Source organism: Macaca fascicularis, chromosome 4 (genome assembly GCF_037993035.2).
Source record: "Macaca fascicularis isolate 582-1 chromosome 4, T2T-MFA8v1.1".
Lineage (NCBI taxonomy): Eukaryota > Metazoa > Chordata > Mammalia > Primates > Cercopithecidae > Macaca > Macaca fascicularis.
Genome location: NC_088378.1, coordinates 12,587,935 through 12,613,087, shown reverse-complemented (window position 1 = coordinate 12,613,087; position 25,153 = coordinate 12,587,935). Strand labels below are relative to the sequence as shown.

At 40.7% G+C, this 25,153-nt stretch overlaps 1 protein-coding gene across 13 annotated transcripts in view; it reads right to left on the bottom strand.

Annotated features, from left to right (window-relative positions):
- AFG1L (AFG1 like ATPase) overlaps window positions 1–25,153 on the bottom strand; it is a 218,242-nt gene that overhangs the window by 967 nt on the left and 192,122 nt on the right. For 6 of the 13 annotated variants that reach the window (XR_012433334.1, XM_065543205.2, XM_005551531.5 and 3 more), the window contains 3 exons: window positions 6,956–7,096; window positions 3,104–3,217; window positions 78–202 (listed from right to left, as the gene is read on the bottom strand). Coding sequence is in view for 8 of the 13 variants with exons in the window: in XM_065543205.2 (XP_065399277.1) it covers window positions 78–202; window positions 3,104–3,217; window positions 6,956–7,096 (380 nt within the window). In the remaining 5 variants the exon portion in view is untranslated. Of the gene's footprint in view, window positions 1–35; window positions 203–3,103; window positions 3,218–6,955; window positions 7,097–7,853; window positions 8,161–16,614; window positions 16,693–25,153 lie in introns of those variants that run through there. The other 7 variants (XR_012433333.1, XR_012433332.1, XM_005551532.5 and 4 more) reach the window with 4 other exon arrangements.

The following is a 25,153-nucleotide window of genomic DNA, read 5'->3' as shown; positions in this document are numbered from 1 at the left end:
TTCAAGTCCCACAATAAGGAGTTCTGCCTGCGTTAACCATTTGTCTAGAGTTTTATTTATGTGAAAGTGACAGTTACTTCTTGGTTCTGTCTCCTTCGTTCCAGTACTGTTCAGTCTGCATTTCTGTGAGTCGGGAAATCGTGCGCTGAAATGCAAAGATTTCCTCTTCTCCAGTAAACATGGAGAGTCCTTCTGCTGAATCCTGGTTATAAAACAAACAAATTAAATTAAAGCTATCACAAATGAAAATCTACAGAACCTAAGCATAGGTTTAAGAAAACTTTTTAGGCTTACCGGTTTAGATTATGCCTTTTTTTAATAACTTTTTTTTTCATATACAATCCCTTAAATGAGACTAGAGAGTCAACCAATTTAAACTGCTAGGCAGTAAACACATCAAATTATCAGAGAGAAAACTTAAAAGGGAAAACTTTCTCCAGAAGTGTACATCAGAAATAAGTAATGTTAAACAAAACAAAACAAAAAAAAACGGTAGTTCCGAGAAGCTAGAAAGAGGCTGGTGTAGGCCTCCAGACAGGGTCCCATTGCCTAATGGGGAGGCCCTAAGGACAAACCTCTGGAGAGCCTTTTCCAATCCAACCAATGACTAAAGGAGCGCAAATGCGAATGAACAGTGGGTCTGGGTTCTGGAGAATGTGCCTGAGATCTAAAAGCCAGGGCTGAAAGCCAGGGCTGTTGTTAGTCTTCAGCTGCTGGGACAATTGATCCCACCATCTAGGACCAAGTTGGGAAGCCCTGTCTCTGTGAGGCTAGTAACCCCATCTCTGTAAGGCTGGTAACCCCAGACTAGTGACACCAACACAGACTCGTGGCCACTAAGTGGGCTTGGAATTTTTCTCTTTCCTTAGAGGTTTGCTAGTATGCTTTTTCAGAGAAAAATTCTGGATTCCTAAGTCCATCTTCTCCACTGATTCATTGTGAACCTTCATGGCCCTGAGGTCACATTCCCTGATTTCTTCATATATGATTGGCTCCATCTGCTGAGCTTACTTTGTCTTGATCCTAGGGGAATTTGAGACAGGGTTTCACTCCGTCACCCAGGCTGGAGTGCAGTGGTGCCATCTTGGCTCACTGCAACCTCTGCCTTTTGGGTTCAAGTGATCTTCCTGCCTCAGCCTCCCCAGTAGCTAAGATTACAGGTATGTACCACCACACCTGGCTAATTTTTTATTTTTTATTTTTTGTAGAAATGGTGTTTCACCATGTTGCCCAGGCTGGTCTTAAACTCCTGAGCTCAAAGCAGTCTGCCCACCTCGGCCTCCCAAAGTACTAGGATTACAGGAATGACCCATTGCACCAGCCTAGGGGAAAAAAATTTTAAGAGCCAATGATGTAAACTTTACCAACCTTTTGGCACCAGACACCAGTTTCATGTAAGAGAATTTTTCCAGGCACCGGGGGCAGGGGGATGGTTTCGGGATGAAACTGTTCTACCTTAGATCTTAGGCATTAGATTCTCATAAACAGCGTGCAACCTCGATCCCTTGCACATGCAGTTCACAACAGAGTTGGCGGTCCTCTGAGAATCTAATGCTGCCGCTGATGGGACAGGAGGCGGAGCTCAGGTGGTAATGCTTGCTCCTCCACTGCTCACCTCCTGCTGTGAGACCTGGTTCCTAACAGGCCACAAACCAATACCAGTCTGTGGCCCAGTGGCTGGGGGGCCTGATGTAAAGGACTTTAGAAACTGAGCTGATGTAGCTCCTCAAGTGTATTCTTTCAAATTGTCAAAGACAGTATTTGGATGTAAATATTGCTCTTGGAGAACCAACATTTCAAATGATCCCAGTACAGAGATTTATAAGCAGCTATTTATTTCTACACTGCTATGGTCTGAATGTTTGTGTCCATCCAAAATTCATATGTTGAAATCCTAACCCATAAGGTGATAGTATTGGCGGCGGAGCCTTTGGGAGTTGATTAGGTCTTGTGGGTGGAGCCCTAATGATGAGATTAATGCCTTTATAAAAGATGCCCCAGAGAGATCCCTCACCCCTTCCACCGTGTGAGGTTTATACAGAAAAGACAGAGGCTTATGAACTAGGAAGTGGGCCTTCACCAGATGGCACCCTGATCTTGGACTTCCCAGCCTCCAGAACTGTTAGAAATAAATTTCTGTTGTCTGTAAGCTACCCAGTTCATGGTGTTTTGTTATAGCAGACTAAGACATACACATAGGTTTAAGTCATCATATTGGAAAGTTCACTTTCTAAACAGGCCTCATTCTCCCAAACTCCTGAAAATGCCTCATTTCTACTCAGGTTGATAAGGAATTGTTTCCTTGTTCCAGGCAGTCTTTCGCCTGTGGGGCTGGAAGAATTGGGCTCCCCTCAGGGGGTGAGTGTTGATAGTTGTAAACTTTTGACTAATATTTCAATTGTTGATAGGTGAGAAGAAACACATCCCGTAACGTTCTTACAGAAGGAGAAAATGCAAAGTCACTTCTGGTTGGCCTGGGGTGAATCACCAGACTCCAAGTTCCAGGAAAACTGGGCTAGCATCTGTTCGTTCCCTACAGAGTGTCCCCAGAGCCTGGCACCCACAGGTACTCCATAAATGTTTGCAGAATGGAGGTAGGGAGATTAATCAGGGATTTCTTTTCAAGCCCAGGACCTTGCTAGGCACTCCATGGTCCTGGACTAGCCAGCCCACATGCTTGGATACTGTATCATGCACTCTACAAATCCAGCAAGCATTTAGAAAGATATCCAGAAACGGCAGCATGGTATAGCAGAGCAAGCCCAGAACCAGACGCAGGTGGCTTGGCATCCAGCTCTGGCCTACCACTATTCAGCAGTGTGACCGTGGGCACCTTAGTCCACCTCTCTAGGCTTCATTTTTATCACATGCAAAATGGAGCACTGAACTATATGACCACTAAGATTCCCTCCACTGTTAAGTTTATAATTTTCTATATTTAGTGATATTGAGAATGATAAATTTGCTACACGGGCTTACAGGAGAAGCAGCAAATCAATGGTTAACTATACACTGCATTTCTTCTTCAAAATGTAGCCATGCATCAAACCAAAAACAATTAAGCTGTTTTATAATAAAAAGAGATTATGTTAATATCGCCTACCTGGCTCAGCCCCAAATCATCCATCAGTATTCTGCTTTGCTCCAACTCACTGTCATGATGTTGATGTAAAAATAAGCTTGATATAGGAGTCGACGCAGAGCAAATTACACGCACCTGAAATAGAAGAAAATGAGTAAATGTGTTACTCTTTACATTTCACAAGTTGAAGGTAAGAAAAATCTCACAAAATAAAAATCTGTTTTTCACATACAGAAGCTTGGATCTTTGCTTTTAAGACGTCCATATATTTTTTTCCTAATTGTTTATCTCTTTAAAGCAGTGTTTTAAAACTGCATAGTACTTTTCAGAATATTTCCACACAACTCCTACCACCCTGTGAAGTAGGGCACAAAGGTTTATTGGGAGACTTCAGGGCTGGACAGGACTCAGTTCAAGACGTCAGCCCAGATCTTCAGTTCTTAGTCCAATGCTTTTTCCATTACTGCTCTGGTTTGAATGTTTTTGTCCCATCCAAAATTCATGCTGAAACTTACTCCACAATGCAATAGGATTAAGAGGTGTGGCCTCTAGGATATGATTGAGTCATGAGGCTCTGCTTTCACCCATGGGATTCAGTGCCCTTATACAAGATTTGATGGAGGGAGTTCACCATTTTTTGCCTTCCATTCCTTCCACCATGCAAGAACACAACATTTGTGCCCTCTGGCGGCAACAAGGCATCATCCTGAAGCAGAGCGTAACCCTCACCAAACACCCAAACCTGCTGGCACCTTGATCTCAGACCTCCTAGAACTGGAAGAAATAAATTCCTATTATTTATAAATTACCCAGTCTATGGTATTTTGTATAGCACCACATACTGACTAAGATGATTACACTGTGATGTTGACATTTATACCTGGCTGTTTGGAGCTGGTCTGTGCACCTAAGATGCTCCCCAGAGACACTGTGAAGAGGTTAGTTACCCTTTTGCTGCACAGCAGACTGCTAAGTTCAGTGCATTGCTATTCTAATTAGGCCAGTGATATTAGCGTCCTGCTAGGACCTTCTTCAAAAAGACGAAGATTTACATTAATATCTCTTGATTATGTAAGTATTTGAGTGAGTGTTCATATGTGATCATATATTGGAGACAGCTTTTATATCTTTTATATCCACTAGTTTAAATACAAAACATATTCTTTTTGATGTTTTAAAAGCCCTGAATTTGTCTTCAGGATTCATAACTATCTTTTTAGATCATTATTTAAATAATAATACACCAGTACTTAAAAATCATGTGTTGACATTTGACACTAGATTTTCCATATCCAAATGGCCTTCTACCTCCTCTTATAAGTTATTTTAATCAAAGACACTTTTTCATTATTTACATGGGACTATCCTTCTTTCACAAATCTCCATGAATACATTATAGAATAATGTCTGTTTAATGCTCCCAATTTCTGAAATAAAATGGTTTTGACTACACTTTAATAAAGAGTGTAATCTCTAAATGTGTGGTTTAGTTAAAGGGAATGTTAGGAGGGTAGTTTGAGTATTCCATCATATTGCCAGATAAATTCTTTTTTCCTTCAATTAAGAAGTGAAAAGGTGGGGGTGAGGTAGGGTTGGGGGTAGGACTGAGGGATGGGGGCCATAAGCTTTCTCTAAGGCATTCCTAGCTGAAATATCAAAATAACAAGTCTCTCAATCCTCCACTATGAGCCATCCTAATCATGCCCCTCCGTCGTTTTCTTCTTGAAGCCTAGTCCTGTAAAAACAGCAGCCTCCAGGCCCCTGCCCTTCATTCCACCCCTGCCCTCCCCACCATTAGTGTAGAGTCGAGTCTGTGGAAGGCAAACCACTCACAGCTGATGGGCCTCCATCCCCCAGCTCTGCGTCCTCAGCCTCCTGCCTCTCCAGATTCCCTGGTCACATGTGTGTGGGCTCCACAGGGACACACAGCAGCTTTTGATAGCACTCCCTTAGGTGGCCTTCCCTCAGCTTCTGCGTCAGAGCCACACTTGCTGCCTTTCACACTCGGCCCACCCCGGAGCCGTTGCTGCAAACTCCCCAAGCTGGTTACCCCTTTCGTTCTGTGCATAGAGTTTAGCCCTCGCTCTTCTCAGCGTTTATAGGAAGCACCTGAGAAACATGAGAACATGCAGTTCCTGGCCCCATGCCTGGTACTCATTTGCTGGGGTGGGGATGGGTGAGCTCTGGAATCTGGATTTTTAAGTAGGCCAGATGGTTCTGCCACAGGTGGCCCTCAGAGGATTTCCCACCCCATAGATCAGTGCACTCTCCCCGCTAGACTTTCACAGCACCATATGCCTCCTTCTCTAAGAGGTCATCCCACAGTGGTGATTTTACATTGAGTTCCATGGACATCTGAATCACCTTTCTCCGGTATTAGGCTATCTAAGCTCTTTGAAGGCAGGCACCATCTAGTTTCACTTGCCACTGAATTTCTAGTGTTTGGCATGATGAAGTTTACAGAATGAATTAGCAAATGAAATATTAAATTATCACCTCTCCCTCCCAGCAGATTCTGTGGCTTATCTCCTTCCCACAAAGTCCCTTCAATTTAGAATCACTGCTCTAATTCTGTGCAAAGAATAGGGAGGAAAAAAGTGTATCTAATGGTAAAATAATATTTAAATTAATTCTAATTTCAAAATGTACTTTTGCTATGAATCTATATTTACAGATACATTCTATTAATAGCTCACCTTTGAGAGCATACCATATGCCAGACAACATTCTTTGTGCTTTACATGCTCATTTAATATTCACAACAACTTCAAAAGTACCATTATTATCTGCTTTTTCTAGAAAAAGCAATTGAAGCTCAGAGAGATTAAGATGGTCTCTAGGATAGACAGCCTGACCCCAGGGCCCACTCTTGAACCACTAGGCTATGCGCCTTTGATGAATGGGCGATGGCTTGGCAATTCACGCTAAAACATATGGATTAAAAACAAACAAACAACAAGATGGAATAATGCTAGCTACTGGGGTTTCTGGGTCATAGGGAGAGAGAGAGCTTCAGTATTCAGAAGGGTCCTCTAGTCATCCACTCATTTGTTTTCTTCTCCTTCTCCTTCTCCTTCTCCTCCTTCTCTTTCTCCTACTTCTTCTTCTTCTTTTTTTTTTTTTTTTTTTTTTTTTTTTTGAGAGATAGGGCCTCACTCTGTCACCCAGGCTGGAAGGCTGGAGTGCAGTGGCATGATATGACTCACTACTGTAACCTTGAACTCCTGGGCTTAAGCAATCCTCCCACCTCAGCCTCCCAAGTAGGCAGGATGACAGGCCCACACTGCCACACCCAGCTAATTTTCTTATTTTTTGTAGAGCTAGGATTTTGCTATGCTGTCCAGGCTGGTCTTGAACTCCTGGCCTCAAGCGATCCTCCCTTGGCCTCCCAAAGTGCTGGGATGATAGGCATGAGCCATCACACCTGGCTTGCTCATGCATTATTCTATCAGTGCAATCATTTATTCATGCAACAAATACTTACTGAGCATTCAGTCTATGCAAGACATTGTGTTTCAGAATGGGATAGATGAAGCATATAAGCTGCTTGGTAGAATGATGCAATCATTCACACAGCAGAGCGTCTTGTGATGGGAGTTTTACTATAGTACTACTGCTGCTTCACTGATAGTGCTTATACAGCATTCAGTTTGTGCCAAATGTTTTAAATGCTTTACATGGATTTGCCTTTTTAGTCATCGCAACAACCCTCAGAAGTAAATAATATTATCATCCCCAATTCACACATGAAGGAATGGAGGCACAAAGAGGTGAAATAAGTGATAGAAATACATTAAGTCAGGATTCCAGCCCAGGCAATGTGGCTCCACAATACAAAGTGTTTAGTTTTAAGAAAATGTACTACATCCTTACCTTGAGATCATAAAAGTTATCGATGAGAGTTATGAATCTTCGACCTTGAGTCCTGTTTGCCAGAGTAAATTGCGGAATGTTTCGTAAAAATATTGTATCAAAATTCTTTGATAGTTCCAAATAGTCACTGGCTCCAAGTGGCTATGATTAAAATGAAATAAAGAAAATTAAAAAATAAATCAATTCTGGTTGCCTTTGGATTAGTTTAGTGTGAAAACACCTTTCTTGTCACGGTGTGATCTAGGTGGTAGCTTTGGGTAACTTGACCAAATGGGGCAGTGTTTTCAGAGTAGGCTAAGGACACAGACAACGTACACTGTGTTGCCTTAATAGTGATGTAAAAAAGGGGTAAGAGAGAAGACAAGAGTGTGGTGGGGAGTTAAAGAATATCTCTAGCCACAGCCTCAGCTGGTACTCTTTAGGTCTCTGTCCATATTTTTATTTCTATGACATCACTTTAAACATGTCCTAATAAATCCTTCCCGTGACTCAACTGCAAACTGCCAGTATTGGTCAATGGAGCTATTTGATAACGGCATGCTGAAGATTATACCGCCATTTTGAAATAAAGACTGTGCGTCAGTATGAAAATTATCAGAAATTATTTTTAGTTTAATTTAAGGTACAATTATTCAAGTGCAACATTGCTAACCTCTGTAGGAAATACTGAAGGGCTTAAGTGAGCAGGAGCAGATGAGAGCCCCAGAAAAACTGGAGGCAGGGCACTGCCTCTTGATACGAGGAGAATTTGGGACTCAAGGTCCACAATATTATTCATAAAAGTGCCACCTACAAATGTAAAGCACTTGTTTCTGAACATGAATTTAACTCCTGAACATTAGGAACACGATCTGCAAACACATTATTTGGGGTTAGGGACACTCCCAGGAAATGTTACCTCTGCTCGTTTTAAGCTGCCTGTGGATGACTGTACTCTGGGAGCAGCAAACCATGAGCACATGTTGGGAGAGTGTTTCTGGCCCTGCTGGAGTCAGGAGAAGCAGAGACCGACTGGCCCAGGAGCTGCTCTAAAGTCCCTCTGGAAGCTTCTGGGTCACCCTGACCGACCTCTAGGACACAGGTGGCTGAGCCTCCTCAGTTTCTGGCAGAATCCATCATTACTCCTCCCTGCCCAGAAATGTCTATCTCATTTGGGAAGTCCTTTGCATGAAACTTCTTTCAGAAATGTTGATAAGGCGATATTCCTGGGAGAATTAGGAAACCGTGAGGAGGAGGAGAGTCATTCTCACCTTTGTCCATTCACTTAAGCCTACCACTGTCCTACCAACCAGCTGAAATCAGTTGTGCTCAGGAAAGAAGAATTTGCATAGAGGTGTGGGGAGGTACAAGTGGGAGGTACAAGTAAATCCAGAGAGTTAGGTTCTGGAGAAGTGGTTCCCTACATAGAGAGCAGTTCTAAGAAGGATGCAGCGATTATGCGACCTAGGCAATGGGCACAAAACCAGAGACAAAGAACACCAAGAATGACCCGAGTCCTTTGGAAATGTGCTGACCGTGCCCCTTCCTCCCACCTCTTCTCACCAACCAGGTAACAAATGGTGGCCAGGAGGAGGCAACCTCCGCCCTTCCCATTTTCCTTCTCTGGCTGGAGAGCCTCTACCTCCAGACCCTGTGCCTGGCCTTAGCTGAGACAAGCCGGAGGGTTCCAGTGTGCTGTGGGTTTTTCTGGGAGTGGGGTGGGGTTGGTTTAAACTTGCTTCTCTTCCAAGAGAATCCTGCTATTGAGCCCAATACAGACCAGGAGCACGTGTTAATAGAGAAGCTGGGAGTGAGGGCTCTGGAAGGCCTGGATCTGACTCCTCAGTTGCTACTTATCAACTGGGTGCCACTGGCAAGTTACATCATCTTCCTGTTCCTTAGTTTTCTCATTTGTAAAATGGGGATTTGATTCCTATCTGACAGAATTGTGAGGATTAAATAAAATAATACATGCAAAGCATTTAGCACAGTGCCTGGGGCATACATTAGTATTCAAACCATCTTAGTGACTTTTATTTTTATTATTTTGAGCTCAAATGATTGGGCTCAGTACAAATGAATTGAGTATGTCATTCTCAAGAGGAATCCAAGACCCTAAATCAGCCTTTGTGCACTTGTCTGTCTTGGGAGTCACAGCAGGCACCAGATGAGACTGTAGAATCACCAAATAGTGAAAACAATCCCCGAAAGGGAGAGAGGGGAGGGCAAAATACAGTGTCTTTTTGTAAAAAGGAAAGCTCATACATTAAGACTCTCATGCTCTGAAGGTACACTACTTTTTTTAAGATCAGTTAGGATTTAGTGTCTCATCTTGTGTAAACCAGAAAGTATATGTAAAACAATGTAAAACATCATATTAGGTATGTAGTTACGTATAATTAAGCTCACTCTTTATGCATGGATGTGATTTCTATCAGAATAACTACATGCCCAAGGAAAATCATTATCAGAAGTGCACTGAAGTGCCTAGGGCAACTGAAAATCAGAATTTTGCCCATTCAGCTATTTTACAAATTATATACCTTTGGCAGTAGGTTCTGCAATTGCCATTATATTAGCAACTATTCTTTCCCCTCATATCCCTAAAACAATTACATGCTCATTCACATAAAGAAAACAAAGCTCAATAGAGTTATCTGTCTCCTTTCAAGACAACCGTCATTGGGCGAATGTGGAATTGTTGTTTAATACATTCAGTTTAGGATGAGGAAAAAGTTCTAGAGGTAGACAGTGTTGATCACTGTACAACGATATGAATGTACTTAATGCCTCTGAACTGTACACTTAGAATTAGTTAAAATGGTCAATTTTATGTTATATACAACAAAAAAAAGTCATTCAAACAAGGAGAGGTTATTTGTTGCCAAAGAGATCTCTCTCAATTTAAGCCATGAAGAGATAGCAATATTACTTTTTTCTTTAAAAACATGAGAAAGAAGAATGAAATGTATTAATCAAAGAAGGAAGTCTCCCCCCCGCCCTCAAAAAAAAATCAGGTCCAATAAGAATAGGACTAATTTAAAATAATGACATTTTGGTTTTTAATAAATTCATGGGTAAGCATATTTCTAAAAAGAAAAGTTCAAAAAAGTAAAAAATAAAAAAGAGAATAATAAATAGGAAAGATAAACAAGAAAAACAATTCAGTTGGCTCTCCATATCTGTGGGTTCCACATCTGCAGATCCAACCAACTGCCGATCAAAATATTTAAAAAATATATATAACACAAAAACCAACACAAATATTAACAAGTAATACATTATAACAACTATTTACATAGCATTTACATTGCACTAGGTATTATAAATAATCTGGAGATAATTAAAGTATAGCGGAGGAAGCCAGGCCCAGTGGCTCATGCCTGTAATCCCAGCACTTTGGGAAGCTGAGGTGGGTAGATCACTTGAGCTCAGGAGTTGGAGACCAGTTTGGGCAACATAGTGAAACCCCATCTCTACAAAAGATACACAAAGTTAGCCAGGTGTGGTGGTATGTGCCTGTGGTTGCAGCTACTCAGGAGGCTGAGGTGGGAGGATCGCTTGAGCCTGGGAGTCTGAGTTTGCAGTGAACTGAGATCACCACCATTGCACTCGAGCCTGGTCGTCTGAGACCTTGTCTCAGAAACAAACAAAAAATACGGGAGGATGTGCATGGGTTATATGCAAATACTACTCCATTTTATATCAGGGACTTTAGGATCTGCAGATTTGGTGTCTGTGGAAGGTCCTGGAACCAATTACCCATGGATACAGAGGGGTGACTGTACTTTAAACAAAACCAGTCAAAATCCATGACACAGCCCAGGTCAATGTGCTCCCATTTATAGCATGTCTTAATTTTAGCAATTTTTCCCATGTAGGGATGATGACTAGCGTGTTGTCAGTATTTTTCTCCATAAATGTCAGACAATATCAAGTACATCTACGTATGTATATTGCCTCTGCTCCATTCCTTTCTCTTCTCCTTCTGATACTTTAAACGAACTAGGTTAAATGTCATACTCTCCTTTTATCCTTTATTTTGTATATTTCTTTATTACTTCTCCATGATTCATTTTGGATAGTTTTTCTGATCCACTGTGATTCTCCTTAGCTGTGTTTAATCTGCTCTTAAGCTCATTCCTTGAGCCCTTAATTTTGGTTACTACACTTTGTAGCTCTAGAATTTCCGCTGATTCTTTTTCAAGGTTGAGATGTCTCTTTTTGTTATCTCTAGATCTCTTCTGAAGCATAGTTCCAAGTCCATTTTTTTTTTAAAAAAAAGCTCTTTGAATATGTAAGTCTAGTTGTTTAAAATATGGGCTCATAATTCAAATATCTGGAGTTCCTAATTTTATTGTCTGTTGTTTTTGTTTGTTCTCATTCACAGTGTCTTGGCTCCTCATATGCCTGGTTATCTTTGTACATCCTGGATTTTACCATTGAAAAAAAATACATATAGAAAAAAATCTGGCCGGGCACACTGGCTCACGCCTGTAATCCCAGCACTTTGAGAGGCTGAGGCGGGTGGATCACAAGGTCAAGAGTTCAAGACCAGCCTGGCCAAGATGGTGAAACCCCATCTCTACTAAAAATATACAAATTAGCTGAGCGCGGTGGCAGGTGCCTGCAATCCCAGCTACTCAGGAGGCTGAGGCAGGAGAATCGCTTGAACCCAGGGGGTGGAGGTTGCAGGGAGCTGAGATCGTGCCATTGCACTCCAGCCTGGGTGACAAAGTGAGACTCCATCTCAAAAAAAAAAAAAAAAAAAAAAAAAATCCAAGCTCAGGGCTTGAGGTTTTCTAAGTATTCAGCTGAAAATCTGGCTGAAGTCCATGAGAGGGCTGGCTTATTTCTGCTTTATGCTAATTCCTAAGTGCAGTCCTTCAGGACTTCAGGATGAAATCTACTCAGGACTTTATCCAAAATTGGGGAGACAGGCAGTTAAATAGGTTCCCATCCATGGATGGCCCTGGTCTCTGACTTTTGTCCCACTAACACAATAAGGCTGCCAAAAGTAAGCTCAGTTCACCTCATTTTGAAAATAAGATTGCACGCCGGGCGCGGTGGCTCACGCCTGTAATCCCAGCGCTTTGGGAGGCCGAGGCGGGCGGATCACAAGGTCAGGAGATCGAGACCACGGTGAAACCCCGTCTCTACTAAAAATACAAAAAATTAGCCGGGCGCGGTTGTGGGCGCCTGTAGTCCCAGCTACTCGGGAGGCTGAGGCAGGAGAATGGCGTGAACCTGGGAGGCGGAGCTTGCAGTGAGCCAAGATCGCGCCACTGCACTCCAGCCTGGGCGACAGAGCGAGACTCCGTCTCAAAAAAAAAAAAAAAAAAAGAAAACAAGATTGCTTAGTACATACCAATATCCATGTTTTTCTCTTCTTTCTGGGCACACAGATAGACTACGGGCACCCTTCATTTTATTGTGCTTCATTTTACTGCATAAATTCTGAAGATACTTTTGTTTTGTTTACAAATTGAAGATTTGTGGCAACTCTGCATCAAGCAAGTTTGTTGGTGATATTTTTCCAACAGCATGTGCTCACTTCATGTCTCTGTGTCACATTTTGGTAACTGTCACAATATGTCACACTTTTTCATTATTATTATATCTGGTATGGTGATCTGGGATCAGTGATCTTCCATGTTACTGTTGTAATTGCTTTGGGGTGCCACGAACCACACCCTTATAAGACGGTGGACTTAATTGATGCATTTTGTGTGTTCTGACTGCTCCACCACTGGCTGTTCCCCCATCTTTCTTTCTCTCCTCAGGCTTTCCTATTCCCTGAGATACAACAATATTAAAATTAGGTCAATTAATAACACTACAGTGGCCTCTGTGCTCAAGTGAAAGGAAGAGTTGTACATCTCTCATATAAAAGCTAAAGCTAGAAATGATTATGCATAGTGGGGAAGGCATGTCAAAAGTCAAGACAGAAGCTAGGCCTCTTGAGCCAGTTAGCCAAGTTGTGAATGAAAAGGAAAATTTCTTGAAGGAAATAAAAAGTGCTACTCCAGTGAACACACAAACGATAAGAAAGTAAAAAAGCATTATTGTTGATTTGGGGAAAGTCTGAGTGGTCTAGATAGAAGATCAGACCAGCCACAATGCTTCCTTAAGCCAAAGCCTAACACAGAGCAAGGCCCTGACTCTCCTCCATTACACGAAGATTGAGAGAGGTGAGGAAGTTGCAGAAGAAAAATCGGAAACTAGCAGAGGTTGGTTCACGAGGTTTAAGGAAAGAAGCCATCTCGATAACGAAAGTTCATGGTGAAACAGCAAGTGCTGATGTAGAAGCTGCAGCAAGATCTAGTTAAGATCATTCATGAAGGTGGCTACACTAAACAACAGATTTTCAATGCAGATGAATCAGAAGAAGATGCCCTCTGTGACTTGCATAGCTAGAGGGAAGTCAATGCTTGGCTTCAAAGCTTCAAAAGGATAGACCGACTCTCTTGCTAGGGGCTAATGCAGCTGGTGACTTTAAGTTGGAGCCAATGCTCATTTACCATTTTGAAAATCCTAGAGCCCTTAAGAATGATGCTAAATCCACTCTGCCTGTGCCCTAAAAATGGAACAACAAAGCCTGGATGACAGCACATCTTTTTATAGCATGGTTTACTATGTATTTTAAGCCCCCTTTAATAGCTACTGCTCAGAAAAAATAGACTTCTTTCAAAAGATTACTGCTCATTGACAATGCACTTGGTCACCCAAGAGCTCTGGTGGAACTATACAAAGAGATGAATGTTGTTTTCATGACTGTTAACACAACATCCATTCTGCAGCTGATGGATTAAGAAGTAATTTTGACTTTCAAGTCTAATTATTTAAGAAATACATTTTGGAAGGCCATAGCTGCCACATATAGTGATTCCTTTGATGGATCTGGGCTAAGTTAATTGAAAACTTTCTGGAAAGGATTCATCATTCTACACACCATGAAGAACATTAGTGCTTCATGGGGAGGAGGTCAAAATATCAACATTAATAGGAGTTTGGAAGAAGAGGATTCCAAGCCTCATGGATGACTTGGAGAGGTTCAAGAGGAAGTAACTGCAGATGTGGTGGAAATAGCGAGAGAACTAGAATTAGAAGTGGAACCTGAAGATATGGCTGAATTGCTGCAATCTCATGATCAAACTTGAACTGATAAAGAGTTGCTTCTTATGGATGACAAAGAAAGTGGTTTCTTGAGATGGAATCTACTCCTGGTGAAGATGGTGTGAACACTGTTGAAATGATAACAAAGGATTTAGACTATTACATAAACTTAGCTGTTAAAGTGGCAGGGGTTGAGAGGAGTGACTCCAATTTCAAAAGAAGTTCTGCTGTGAGTAGATGCTATCAAACAGCATCACTTGCTACAAAGAAATCTTTTGTAAAAGGAAGAGTCCGTTGTACAGCAAAGTTCATTGTCTTATTTTAAGAAATTGTCACAGTCATCCTAACCTTCAGTAATCACCACTGTGATCAGTCAACAGTCATCAACATTGAGGCAAGAGGTTGGGCATGGTGGTTCATGCCTATCCAGCACTTTGGGAGGCCAAGGCAGGCGGATCACTTGAGGTTAGGAGTTTGAGACCAGCCTGGCCAACATGGGGAAACCCTGTGTCTACTAAATATACAAAACCAGGCCAGACACGGTGGCTCATGCCTATAATCCCAGCACTTTGGGAGGCCGAGGTGAGTGGATCACCTGAGGTAGGGAGTTCGAGACCAGCCTGATAAACAGGGAGAAACCCCATCTCTACTAAAAATACAAAAATAGCCGGGTGTGGTGGCACGTGTCTGTAATCCCAGCTACTCAGGAGGCCGAGGCAGAAGAATCACTTAAACCCAGGAGGCAGAGGTTGTGGTGAGCCAAGATTGCGCCATTGCACTCCAGCCTGGGCAACAAGAGCAAAACTCCATCTCAAAAAACAAACAAACAAAAACAAAACAAAACCGGGCATGGTGGCTGCACCTGTAATCTCAGCTACTCAGGAGGCTAAGGCAAGAGAATCGCTTGAACCTGGGAGGCAGAGGTTGCAGTGAGCCGAGATCATGCCTTTGCACTCCAGCCTGGGCGACAGAGTGAGACTCTGTCTGGGTAAAAAGAAACAAAACAAAACATTGAGGCAAGAAAAGCCTATACCAGTAAAAACATTACAGCTAACTGAAGGCTCAAATGATTGTTAGCATTTTTTAGTAATAAAGCATTTTTAAATTAAGGTATGTATTTTTTTGACATAATGCTATTGCACACTTAATAGACTACAGTATAAACATAGCTTTTATATGTACTGGAAAACCAAAAAATTCCTGCGACTCATCAGTTCCAGTGGTCTGGAACCAAGCAGCAATATCTCCAAAGTATGTCTGTATTAATGCCCAGCCTCCCTTGGATTTAAGTGTGGCTGTGTGATCAAGTTCAGACCAGGGAATGAGAGAGACAGTAATATGATCATTTCAAGGTCTAGCCCATAAAAACATTCTACACAGAATCTTCCTTCTTTTCCTCATCTGTGGCTGAAGAGAGAGGACTCTAAGGACTTAAAGGAGAGATGAAGTTTGGGTCCATGAAGGACTGCATGGAGCTACATTTCCTTGTCAGCCTGCATCGGATGGTAATATGTTCAAGAAATACATGCTTATTTATTAACCCTCTAATTTGGGGGTTATTTGTTGTAGCAGTTAGCCTATCCCACTACTAATTTCATCTAGCTTTCTTCATTGCCCTAACAAAAAAGGTGGTGCAAATTACAGAGAGTCGACCATTACTGAAAATACAAAACTTCTTAATGTTTCCTTGTATGAATGAGGATTCTTGTTCACGCAGATAGTAACTATCAAAAATTTCTCTTCAGCCGGGCGTAGTAGCTCACGTCTGTAATTCCAGCACTTTGGGAGGTCGAGGCAGGCAGATCACTGGGTCAGGAGTTTGAGACCAGCCTGGCCAACATGGTGAAACCCCGTCTATTAAAAATACAAAAAACTAGCCGGGCGTGGTGGTGTGTGCCTGTAATTTCAACTACTTGGGAGGCTGAGGCAGGAGAATCGCTTGAACCCAGGAGGCAGAGGTTGCGGTGAGCAGAGATCACGCCATCACACTCCAGCCTGGGCAACAGAGCAAAACTCTGTCTCAAAAAAAAAAAAAAAATTCTCGTCAAAGTAGGCAAAAAACATGAACAGACACCTCTTGAAACAAGAAATACAAGTGGTCAACAAAGATAGGAAAAAATGCCCAACATCATTAATCATCAGAGAAATACAAATTAAAACCACAATGAGCTACCATCTCACAAAAGTCAGAATGACTATTACTAAAAAGCCAAAAAATAGCAGATGTTGGTGAGGAATGTGGAGAAAAGGGAATGCTTATACATTGTTGGTGGGAATGCAAATTAGTTCAACCCCCATGGAAAACAGTATGAAAATTTCTCAAAGAACTAAAAATAGAACTACCATTCAACCCAGCAATCCCACTACTGGGTATCTACCCAAAGGATAGTGCAAAAAAAGACACCTGCACTCATGTTTATCAAAAAGACACCTGCATTCATGTTTATAACAGCACTATTCACAACAACAAAGGCATGGAAGCAATCTAAGTGTCCATCAATGGTGGACTGGATAAAGAAAATGTTTGTGTGTGTACACACACACATATGTACACACACACGTACCATGGAATACTACACAGCCATAAAAAGAATGAAATCATGTTCTTTGCAGCAACATGGATGCAGCTGGAGGCCATTATCCTAAGGAAATTAACAAAGAAACAGAAAATCAAATACTGCATGTTCTCACTTGTAAACGAGAGCTAAACAATGGGTACACATGGACATAAAGATGGAAAAAATAGACACTGGGGACCCCAAAAGCAGGAGCAAGAGAAGGGGGCAAGGGTTGGAAAAATTACCTATTGGTCACTATGTTCACTATTCAGATGACAAGCACCCTAGCAGCCCAAATTCCAGCATTATACAATACACTCATGTGACAAACCTGTGCATATACCCCCTGAATCTATTATTTTTTAAAAAAATTCCTCTTCCAATTTTCTTCAGATTTTTTCTGAGGGAGGGGGGAGGACTGGATCTACTCTTTTGCCCAGACTGGAGTGAGTGCAGTGGTGTGATCTCAGCTCACTGCAGCCCTGACCTCCTGGACTCAAGCGATCCTCCTACCTTAGCCTCCGAGTAGCTGGAACTACAGGTGCACTCCACCTACTAATGGAGCCCAGCTAATTTTTTTTTTTTTTTTTTTTTTTGGTAGAGATGAGGTCTTGCTATGCTGCCAAGGCTGGTCTCAAAATCCTAGGCTCAAACACCTTGGCCTCCCAAAGGACTGGGATTACAGGCATGCACAACCATGCCTGGCCTGGATTATCATTTTAAAAGTCTTAATCAGGAATTGCATTTATCCCATTTCAAGTATCAAAACTGACTTTTAAAAAGTTATGTTTATGGGCTGGGCATGGTGGTTCATACCTGTAATCCCAACACTTTGGGAGGCTGAGGTTGGTGGATTTCTTGAGCTCAGGAGTTTGAGACCAGCCCGGGTAAGATAGTAAAATCTCATCTCTACAAATAATACAAAAATTAGCCACATGTGGTGGCACGTGCCTGTAGTCCCAGCTACTTGGGAGGCTGAAGTGAGAGGATGGCTTGAACCCAGGAGGCAGAGGTTACAGTGAACCAAGATGGCACCACTGTACTCCAGCCTGGGCGACAGAGCAAGAATTTGTCTCAAGAAAAAAAAAAAAGGTTATGTTTATGCAGGGAAGTTTCTCATTACAAATTTGAAAACATTTTGATAGTTTTATTCAAATTCAATATTTCTTTTTTTTTTTTTTTTTGAAACAGAGTCTCACTCTGTCACCCGGGCTGGAGTGCAGTGGCACAATCTTGGCTCACTGCAGTCTCCGCCTCCTGGGTTCAAGCGATTCTCCTGCCTCAGCCTTCCAAGTAGCTGGGATTACAGGTGCATGCCACATGCCTGGCTAATTTTTCTATTTTTAGTAGAGACAGGGTTTCACCATGTTGGTCAGGCTGGTCTTGAACTCCTGATCTCAGGTGATCTGCCTGCCTCGGCCTCCCAAAGTGCTGGGATTACAGGCATGAACCACCATGCCCGGCTGATATATTTCAAAATATATTTGTAAGTTTATTTTTCTTCTCATCATCATATAATATACAGAAATATAATGAATGTTTTCACCAAACTACATATCGATGCTGCCAAATCATCTTATACAACCCTGTGTATCCCACAAAGGACATCACTTTTGATGTGTGACATCTTGATCAATGTGACCAATACTGATTTAAATACAAATGTTGCCTTTTGTTCCCAAGCATTCATTATTTTAAAATGTTTGGGTTATTTAAAGATGTTTACTTGGATTAACTAAAAACTTCTCTAGAACTAAATTACAATAATTTAAAATCCATTGGAGAATTGAAGAAGGCCTATGTTGGTCGGGGGTCATCTGATTATAGTAATGGCTGCAATTGTTCTTGCCTCCTTGTCCATATCCTTTGGATTGCAACTTTCTAGCTCTTGCATTGAGACATGGAGTCTATTCTTTACCATGGCTCAACTCTTTACCATGGCCAACAGAATGAAGCAAAAGTCACAGCTTTCAAGTTCTGAACTTAGGTCTCAAGAGGCTTTGCATGCTTCTGTTCACTCTTTTGCAATACCTTGGCTAGCCTGCTGGAGGAGGAGAGAACACAAGAAGATTGCCGTAATTGCCAAATTTTGCCAAAAATTGCCAAAGCCAAGAGAGCATCCTAGACTAGCATACAGCCAGCTGGCCCCACACAGATGAGAAGAGCCTAGCCCAGAGCAGCAAACTGACTGCAGATGCACACATGAACCCAACAGAGATCCAAAGAACGCCCCCATAGCCTGTAGACTAGAGGGTAATAACAGATGCTTATTGTTACTCAGTTTATGTCATTGAATTTTGGGGTGATTTATTATGCAGCAAGAGCTAATGAAAACACTATACTTGCTACAGAGATTTACTACTGAAAGCTTTTATTTTAAGTCATTAGCAAGTCCAGCCACTCTAGAAAAATATGATCCAGCTTTTATAGTTAAAAATTAGTTTTGCATAATTGGTAAGTATATTTAAACACATATATCACCATTTATTTTGTTTATTTTTATAATCAATTTTGGAATTTTTATGGTATAATATGAAACTTATTTCTAGAAATAAAACTTATGATTTACTGTATACAAGAACTAGAAGGAAAAAGTTGGAAAATTTTGTGGTATCGTTTTAGAATACAAGAAGACATGGACCCAATCAAATACAAGCAGAGAACTGCAGGGAGAGAGCAAACTGATATGAAAAAGGAATTAAGTGAGACAAAGATTGACTACAATAAAACTAAAATTGTAACAGCATTCCAACATAAAAAAATGAATATAGAATTTGAATAGACAATTCATGGAACAAAGAATATAGTAAGTAAAAGAGGCTAGTAAACAAATGAAAAAAATAGTCAAGCTCAGTAGTAATAAAGAAATTCTTATTTCAAAGAAATAAGAATGTTGTATCATTTTTCAAATAGCAATTTGGCAATGAAAAATAAATTATGCAATTTGATGCCAGCAAACATGTAATGCAGCGTCCATTGCTTCTGGAAGATCAAATTAGTTTAGTTGTTCCTGAAAACAGTTTGTTGGGTTGTAGTAAGAGCCTTAAAAAAAAGTTATAAACTTATACCAGTCATTTCACTTCTAGAAATCAATCAGGAGAAAGTGATCAGAAATTCAACCAAAGGTTATACGTAAGGTTATGTATAACTATGTCACCAAAAAGCGACTTTAATATCTAAAAACAGAAGAATGGTTCAATAAATTAAGGCACATTGATATAATAAAATAATATGTTGTCAACAAATAATGGTGTCCATGAAAAATATTTTATGATACAGAAACATGCCATGATTAAAAAAAAACTAAGTGAAAAACATAATGCAAAATTATATATTTGTTTTGCCCAAAATACATATGCAGAAAATAGCATAAGTAAATATATTTAAAATGTTAGTTGTTATTTCTAAATGGAGTGAAAGACTTAGAGGTATGTTTAATAATCTTCACTTTTTTTTTGGTTTGTCAGTATTTTCCAAAGGAGAAAGAAGCAAAATGATTATGACAAAAAAGAGCAAAACCAAAATAATGATGTAGAAAAACAACATTAAAGATCTTTATTAATTGCAAAGTATATTCTCTGTGTTTTTATTTTTCAGCTATTTCATCCCCTGCATCTTCCCTAATGTTATAATACATCATGAATATGTAAAATATGCAACACAAAGCATATACTAAAGACCTTGAGGAGCTACAACGCCATTTAAATTTGCTGTTGTCACCCTCATTTATGTCATTGTACAAGACAGGGAGTCCTATTCACCTCAGTGTCCCCAGCACCTAGCACAGACTAGGGAACAGAGTTTTGCATAATACATAATTAATGAATAAATAAAGACACTATCACTAAGTCTTCAAAATCAATTATAATTACCGAATGCTTAATAAATATGAGGCATTGTATTAAATCCTACAAGAACTTTGCAAAACACAGGGAAAAGACATTTCTCTACTTTGACCACACTAACATACAACTAAATTACGTGCACAGTATATCTATGGCAGTTGCAAATATTTATACTTTTGTTTTGCATTAGTTGATCCTCCTATGTAACTAAACCATAGCATAATACACTTTTTGAAACCATAATTAGTATTGTGAATTCATGCATTATGCCCTATGAATAATTAAAGCATACGATTACTTTGAGTAACTAAATGGCACTTCAGTTAGTAGCATCCTTGAGTATGTTATTCTAGCTCAAAATTCAAGTAGGATTATCTAAGGCTGATTTTCTTATGATAGATAATGATGACATTCTCCATCTTTCCACCTGAGCAATTAAAAAGTTTAATAGTCTTTGATGTGGCTGGTTATCTGAATAATTTTCTTAACAGGAACAATTAAAATCCACTTATTTGATGGTTTGTGCAGTCTCCACTATTGTTTCAAACTCTGTTTCTGTGGAAACCTGATGAAAACTTAAAGAACTTTAAATCTATAATGAGTTTGCAAAGTGTTTTCCTTAATTACCAAGAGTATACAGCTGGATTATATGTAGCCCAGTTTCTCTAACAAACTTAAAAATAAAGAGCTTGGGCCGGGCGCGGTGGCTCAAGCCTGTAATCCCAGCACTTTGGGAGGCCGAGACGGGCGGATCACGAGGTCAGATGATCGAGACCATCCTGGCTAACACGGTGAAACCCCGTCTCTACTAAAAAATACAAAAAACTAGCTAGACGAGGTGGCGGGCGCCTGTAGTCCTAGCTACTCGGGGAGGCTGAGGCAGGAGAATGGCGTAAACTCGGGAGGCGGAGCTTGCAGTGAGCTGAGATCAGGCCACTGCACTCCAGCCTGGGCGACAGAGCGAGACTCCGTCTCAAACAAACAAACAAAAAATAAATAAATAAAGAGCTTGCCTGCTGTCTCTTTTCTCCTATATGTGAAATGGCCCAGTTGTCTGCTTTGGTATTGACCCTGGTGCCAGAAGTGGGAATTTTCTCAATGCCACACCAATGTGGAATGCACAATCATTACCATGAGACCACCTTCTGCCCTCCAATGATCCACTTCACTTCAGTATACCTAAATGAGCTGTCAGCTTGAGTTTCTTTTTTCTCTGCTTCACTAATGCTTGCTCTGCTACCATTATTTCAGGTGAAGTAGGACGATTACGATTTCGAGCTCTATCTAGATTACACGGTCCTAAGAGTTACTCTTTATCTGTATAGACTACTTCTTATAAACCCTTTGTAGGAATACGCTGATAGCTCTTCATTAAACAAACATGCGTGGCATCCTACTTTAATTACATGGCAATGACAATACTTCATATCTTAAAGAGAAGTACCTTTTAATAGAAAAATGCTTGAATGGAATTAGGGTGAATGTATCCTTTTCAAAACAAACTGAAAATACCATATGAATTCATGTTAAGACTAGTTTTATGTGTCAGATTCCAAAATAATAAATATAATAATTAGAAAAACAAGGCTGGGCATGGTGGCTCACGCTTGTAATTCCAACACTTTGGGAGGCCGAGGTGGGCGGATCACTTGAGGTCAGGAGTTGGAGACCAGCCTGGTCAACATGGTGAAACCCCATTTCTACTAAAAATACAAAAAAAATTTTGCTGGGCATGGTGGTGCCCACCTATAATCTGAGCTACTCGTGAGGCTAACGCAGGGGAATCACTGGAACCTGGGAGGTGGAGGTTGCGGTGAGCTGAGGTGGCACCACTGCACTCTAGCCTGGGTGACAGAGCAAGACTCTGCCTAAAAAAAAAAAAAAAGAAAAGAAAGAAAAAAAGCAGAGCACTGAAATGTGTGTATTTGCAGAGTAAATAGTTTCCCAAGATTCATATGACACCTTAATATAAGAAATCTCATGAATATGAAGTCCAAACACCCAGCTAGGAAATATCTCACCATTCCAGAAAATATCACCAATTCGTAATACATTCTACTTCTCAGGGTGTTCTCTGGAGTACTGAGGGAAAGGTTTTGCCATTTGATTTACACAGTCTCAATGGCAGGAGGCTGGTTCTACCTAAATCTGCCAGATCTTTGTTAAATTCTCTAACCCCTTTTAATGGTTAATACAGTATTTTTTTTTTGCGGGGGGCGGGGGGGTGCATATTTTGCTTGTAGAAACAATGACTTAACAAAAAAATCAATGTGATTTACTTGACCAGCTTTGTGTATGTAAGAAAGAGATATTCAAATTCTAGAGATGTCTAATTCTGGGGATCCTGGAACTGACAATTTTCTCAAGACACAAGCCACATCAAGTCAGGTCTATCAAATCAGATCTACCATGTGAAAAGCACCATGTTGGACTCATTGGGGCAGGGGAGCAGGGGGAGCGGGAATCGAAACAATTGGCATAAAAACGGAAAACCAAAATGAAAATGTGAGGCTGGGTATGGTGACTCACACCTGTAATCCCAGCAGTTTGGGAGGCTGAGGCAGGCAGATTGATTGCTTAAGCTCGAGACTGGCCTGGCCAACATGACAAAACCCCATCTCTACCAAAATACAAAAATTGCCAGGCACGGTGGCACAGGCCTGTAGCTACTTGGGAGGCTGACGCACAAGAATCGCCTGAACCTGAAGGGCAGAGGTTGCAGTGAGGTGAGATCATGCCACTGCACTCCAGCCTGGGTGACAGTGAGACTGTGTCTCAAAAACAAAAGAAAAGAAAAGAAAAAGAAGATGAAGTAGGAAATTGTCCTAATTAGCATGATCATCATTATTAATAAGCATCGCTAAATGTAAGCATCAATAAAACTCCAAGACAATACATAACAACTGCAAAAGCATATCCACGACATGGTAAAAATTAGTGGAACGAGTTGTACTAACCACCTGGGATTGAATGAACCAGACTATACCTTGCTAATTGCCTGGCATCTGTTGTTTGGTAGACATTTAACATCTAGGAGAAGTCAAGTTGCTCCTTTTGGAAATGGGATAAACTGGGTTCGACCATACAACAGAATTAACAACAGCAAATGAGCTAGTGTAGCTCAGAGCCCCCACTCAGAAAGACGCCCCATATCTCTAGAGTTAAGAAGTCTTGCCTAGGTACTTTATTCAGCTTACGTTTGCAGCTTAACTGTAGTGTGAGGGGCGGTCAGAAGGCAGAGGAGCCTGTGAAGAACAAGGCTGCTGCTTCGGTTTGTGAGGCTGGAGAAGATGGGCCTTCACACACCTTGGCTCACCATGTAGTGGAAGCTCTCTTCACCACCAGATGATTCAGCCTGGCTCGACTCTCCTCCTAGTTCTCACAGTAGCTAAGGTTTCTGAATTAAAGAAACCAGAGGTTTACGCTTTGGAGTTTATTAGATGCTGTGGGAACACTTCGGACAGCTAGGTTTTGATTCTTATGGTTCCCTTGCTAAAATTTGTTTAGCTTCAGGCCAATCCTAAGCAAACCCGATTCTAGAAAAACAGGAACAGCACAAGTGAGCTGGATAGTACATTACAGTGAGCATTTAGCCTGATAAATGAACCCACACTCTCCAGATCCAGGAACACAGTAGATAATATAACATTTTTTAAAAACATGCCATTACAAATGTCTGTCTCTCTCTCTCTTTCTCTCTCTCTCTCTCTCTCTCTCTCTCTCTGTACGTGTGTGTGTGTGTGTGTAATTATTTGATTGGTTAGTTTAATATTTTTAAGAACCTTTTTGGCTTTTTGTTAAAAGGCATTTACTTTAACATGATCCTCTACTGTTAAACATGTACAATTCACCCTTTAAAGTCATAAAGAACAAAGAAAAAATTTATTGTAACTGCACTAACAGCTAGTCCTGTGAAATTATTCTGAATATTAGCAATCCAGTAGATACAAAAAAAAAAAAAAAAAAAAAAAAAAAAGCCTGGCAAAGGGAAGAAAAATAGCCCAACTGTTGCTAGAATTATTTTACAAGCTCCTTTATTAAAACAACGCTGTAACAACTCCTTCTAATTTCCCACTGGAAAAGGTATTTTCTTAGCTAGTTCAAAACAAAAAGAAATTTAAACATTATCATGAATGCCTCAGACACAGTGCTGTGATACCTGATTGTCCAGACTACAGAACGTAATAAGTGAATGTGGCCAAGGCTGAAACATGTTTTCACCGCTTTTGTATTCTCTTTCTGAATATAATGATTTTAATAAGAAAGTATATAATAATGATGAAGTAATTAGTACCAGCATTATTCTACCATAATCATTGAAATCAGTACTTAATCATTAACATAATCAAGCCATCCTGATTTTACCCTCGCTAGAGGGCAGTATTTGCTACATCTCCGTGGGAGGAAAGACTTGTACATTTGTCCGGCTTTGAGATCTACCCAGAAGAAATGGGAAAGATGAGCTGCATAGTGCAAGGTCAGGTTCTAGACTCTCTGACACCGGTCTTGCAAGTGCATGTGACATGAAAGGCGAACCAATGTTAACTTTTTCCTTTGGAAATCAGAGCTACGTGGCATGAAAAGAGATATTTAGGATCCCAAAATGAAAAAGGAGAAAAGGCTTTAGAATAGCTAAGAATTTATTTTAAATTTGAGAACTGTAACTTCTGAACACGTTAAAGTCTTGTAAATGCAGAGGT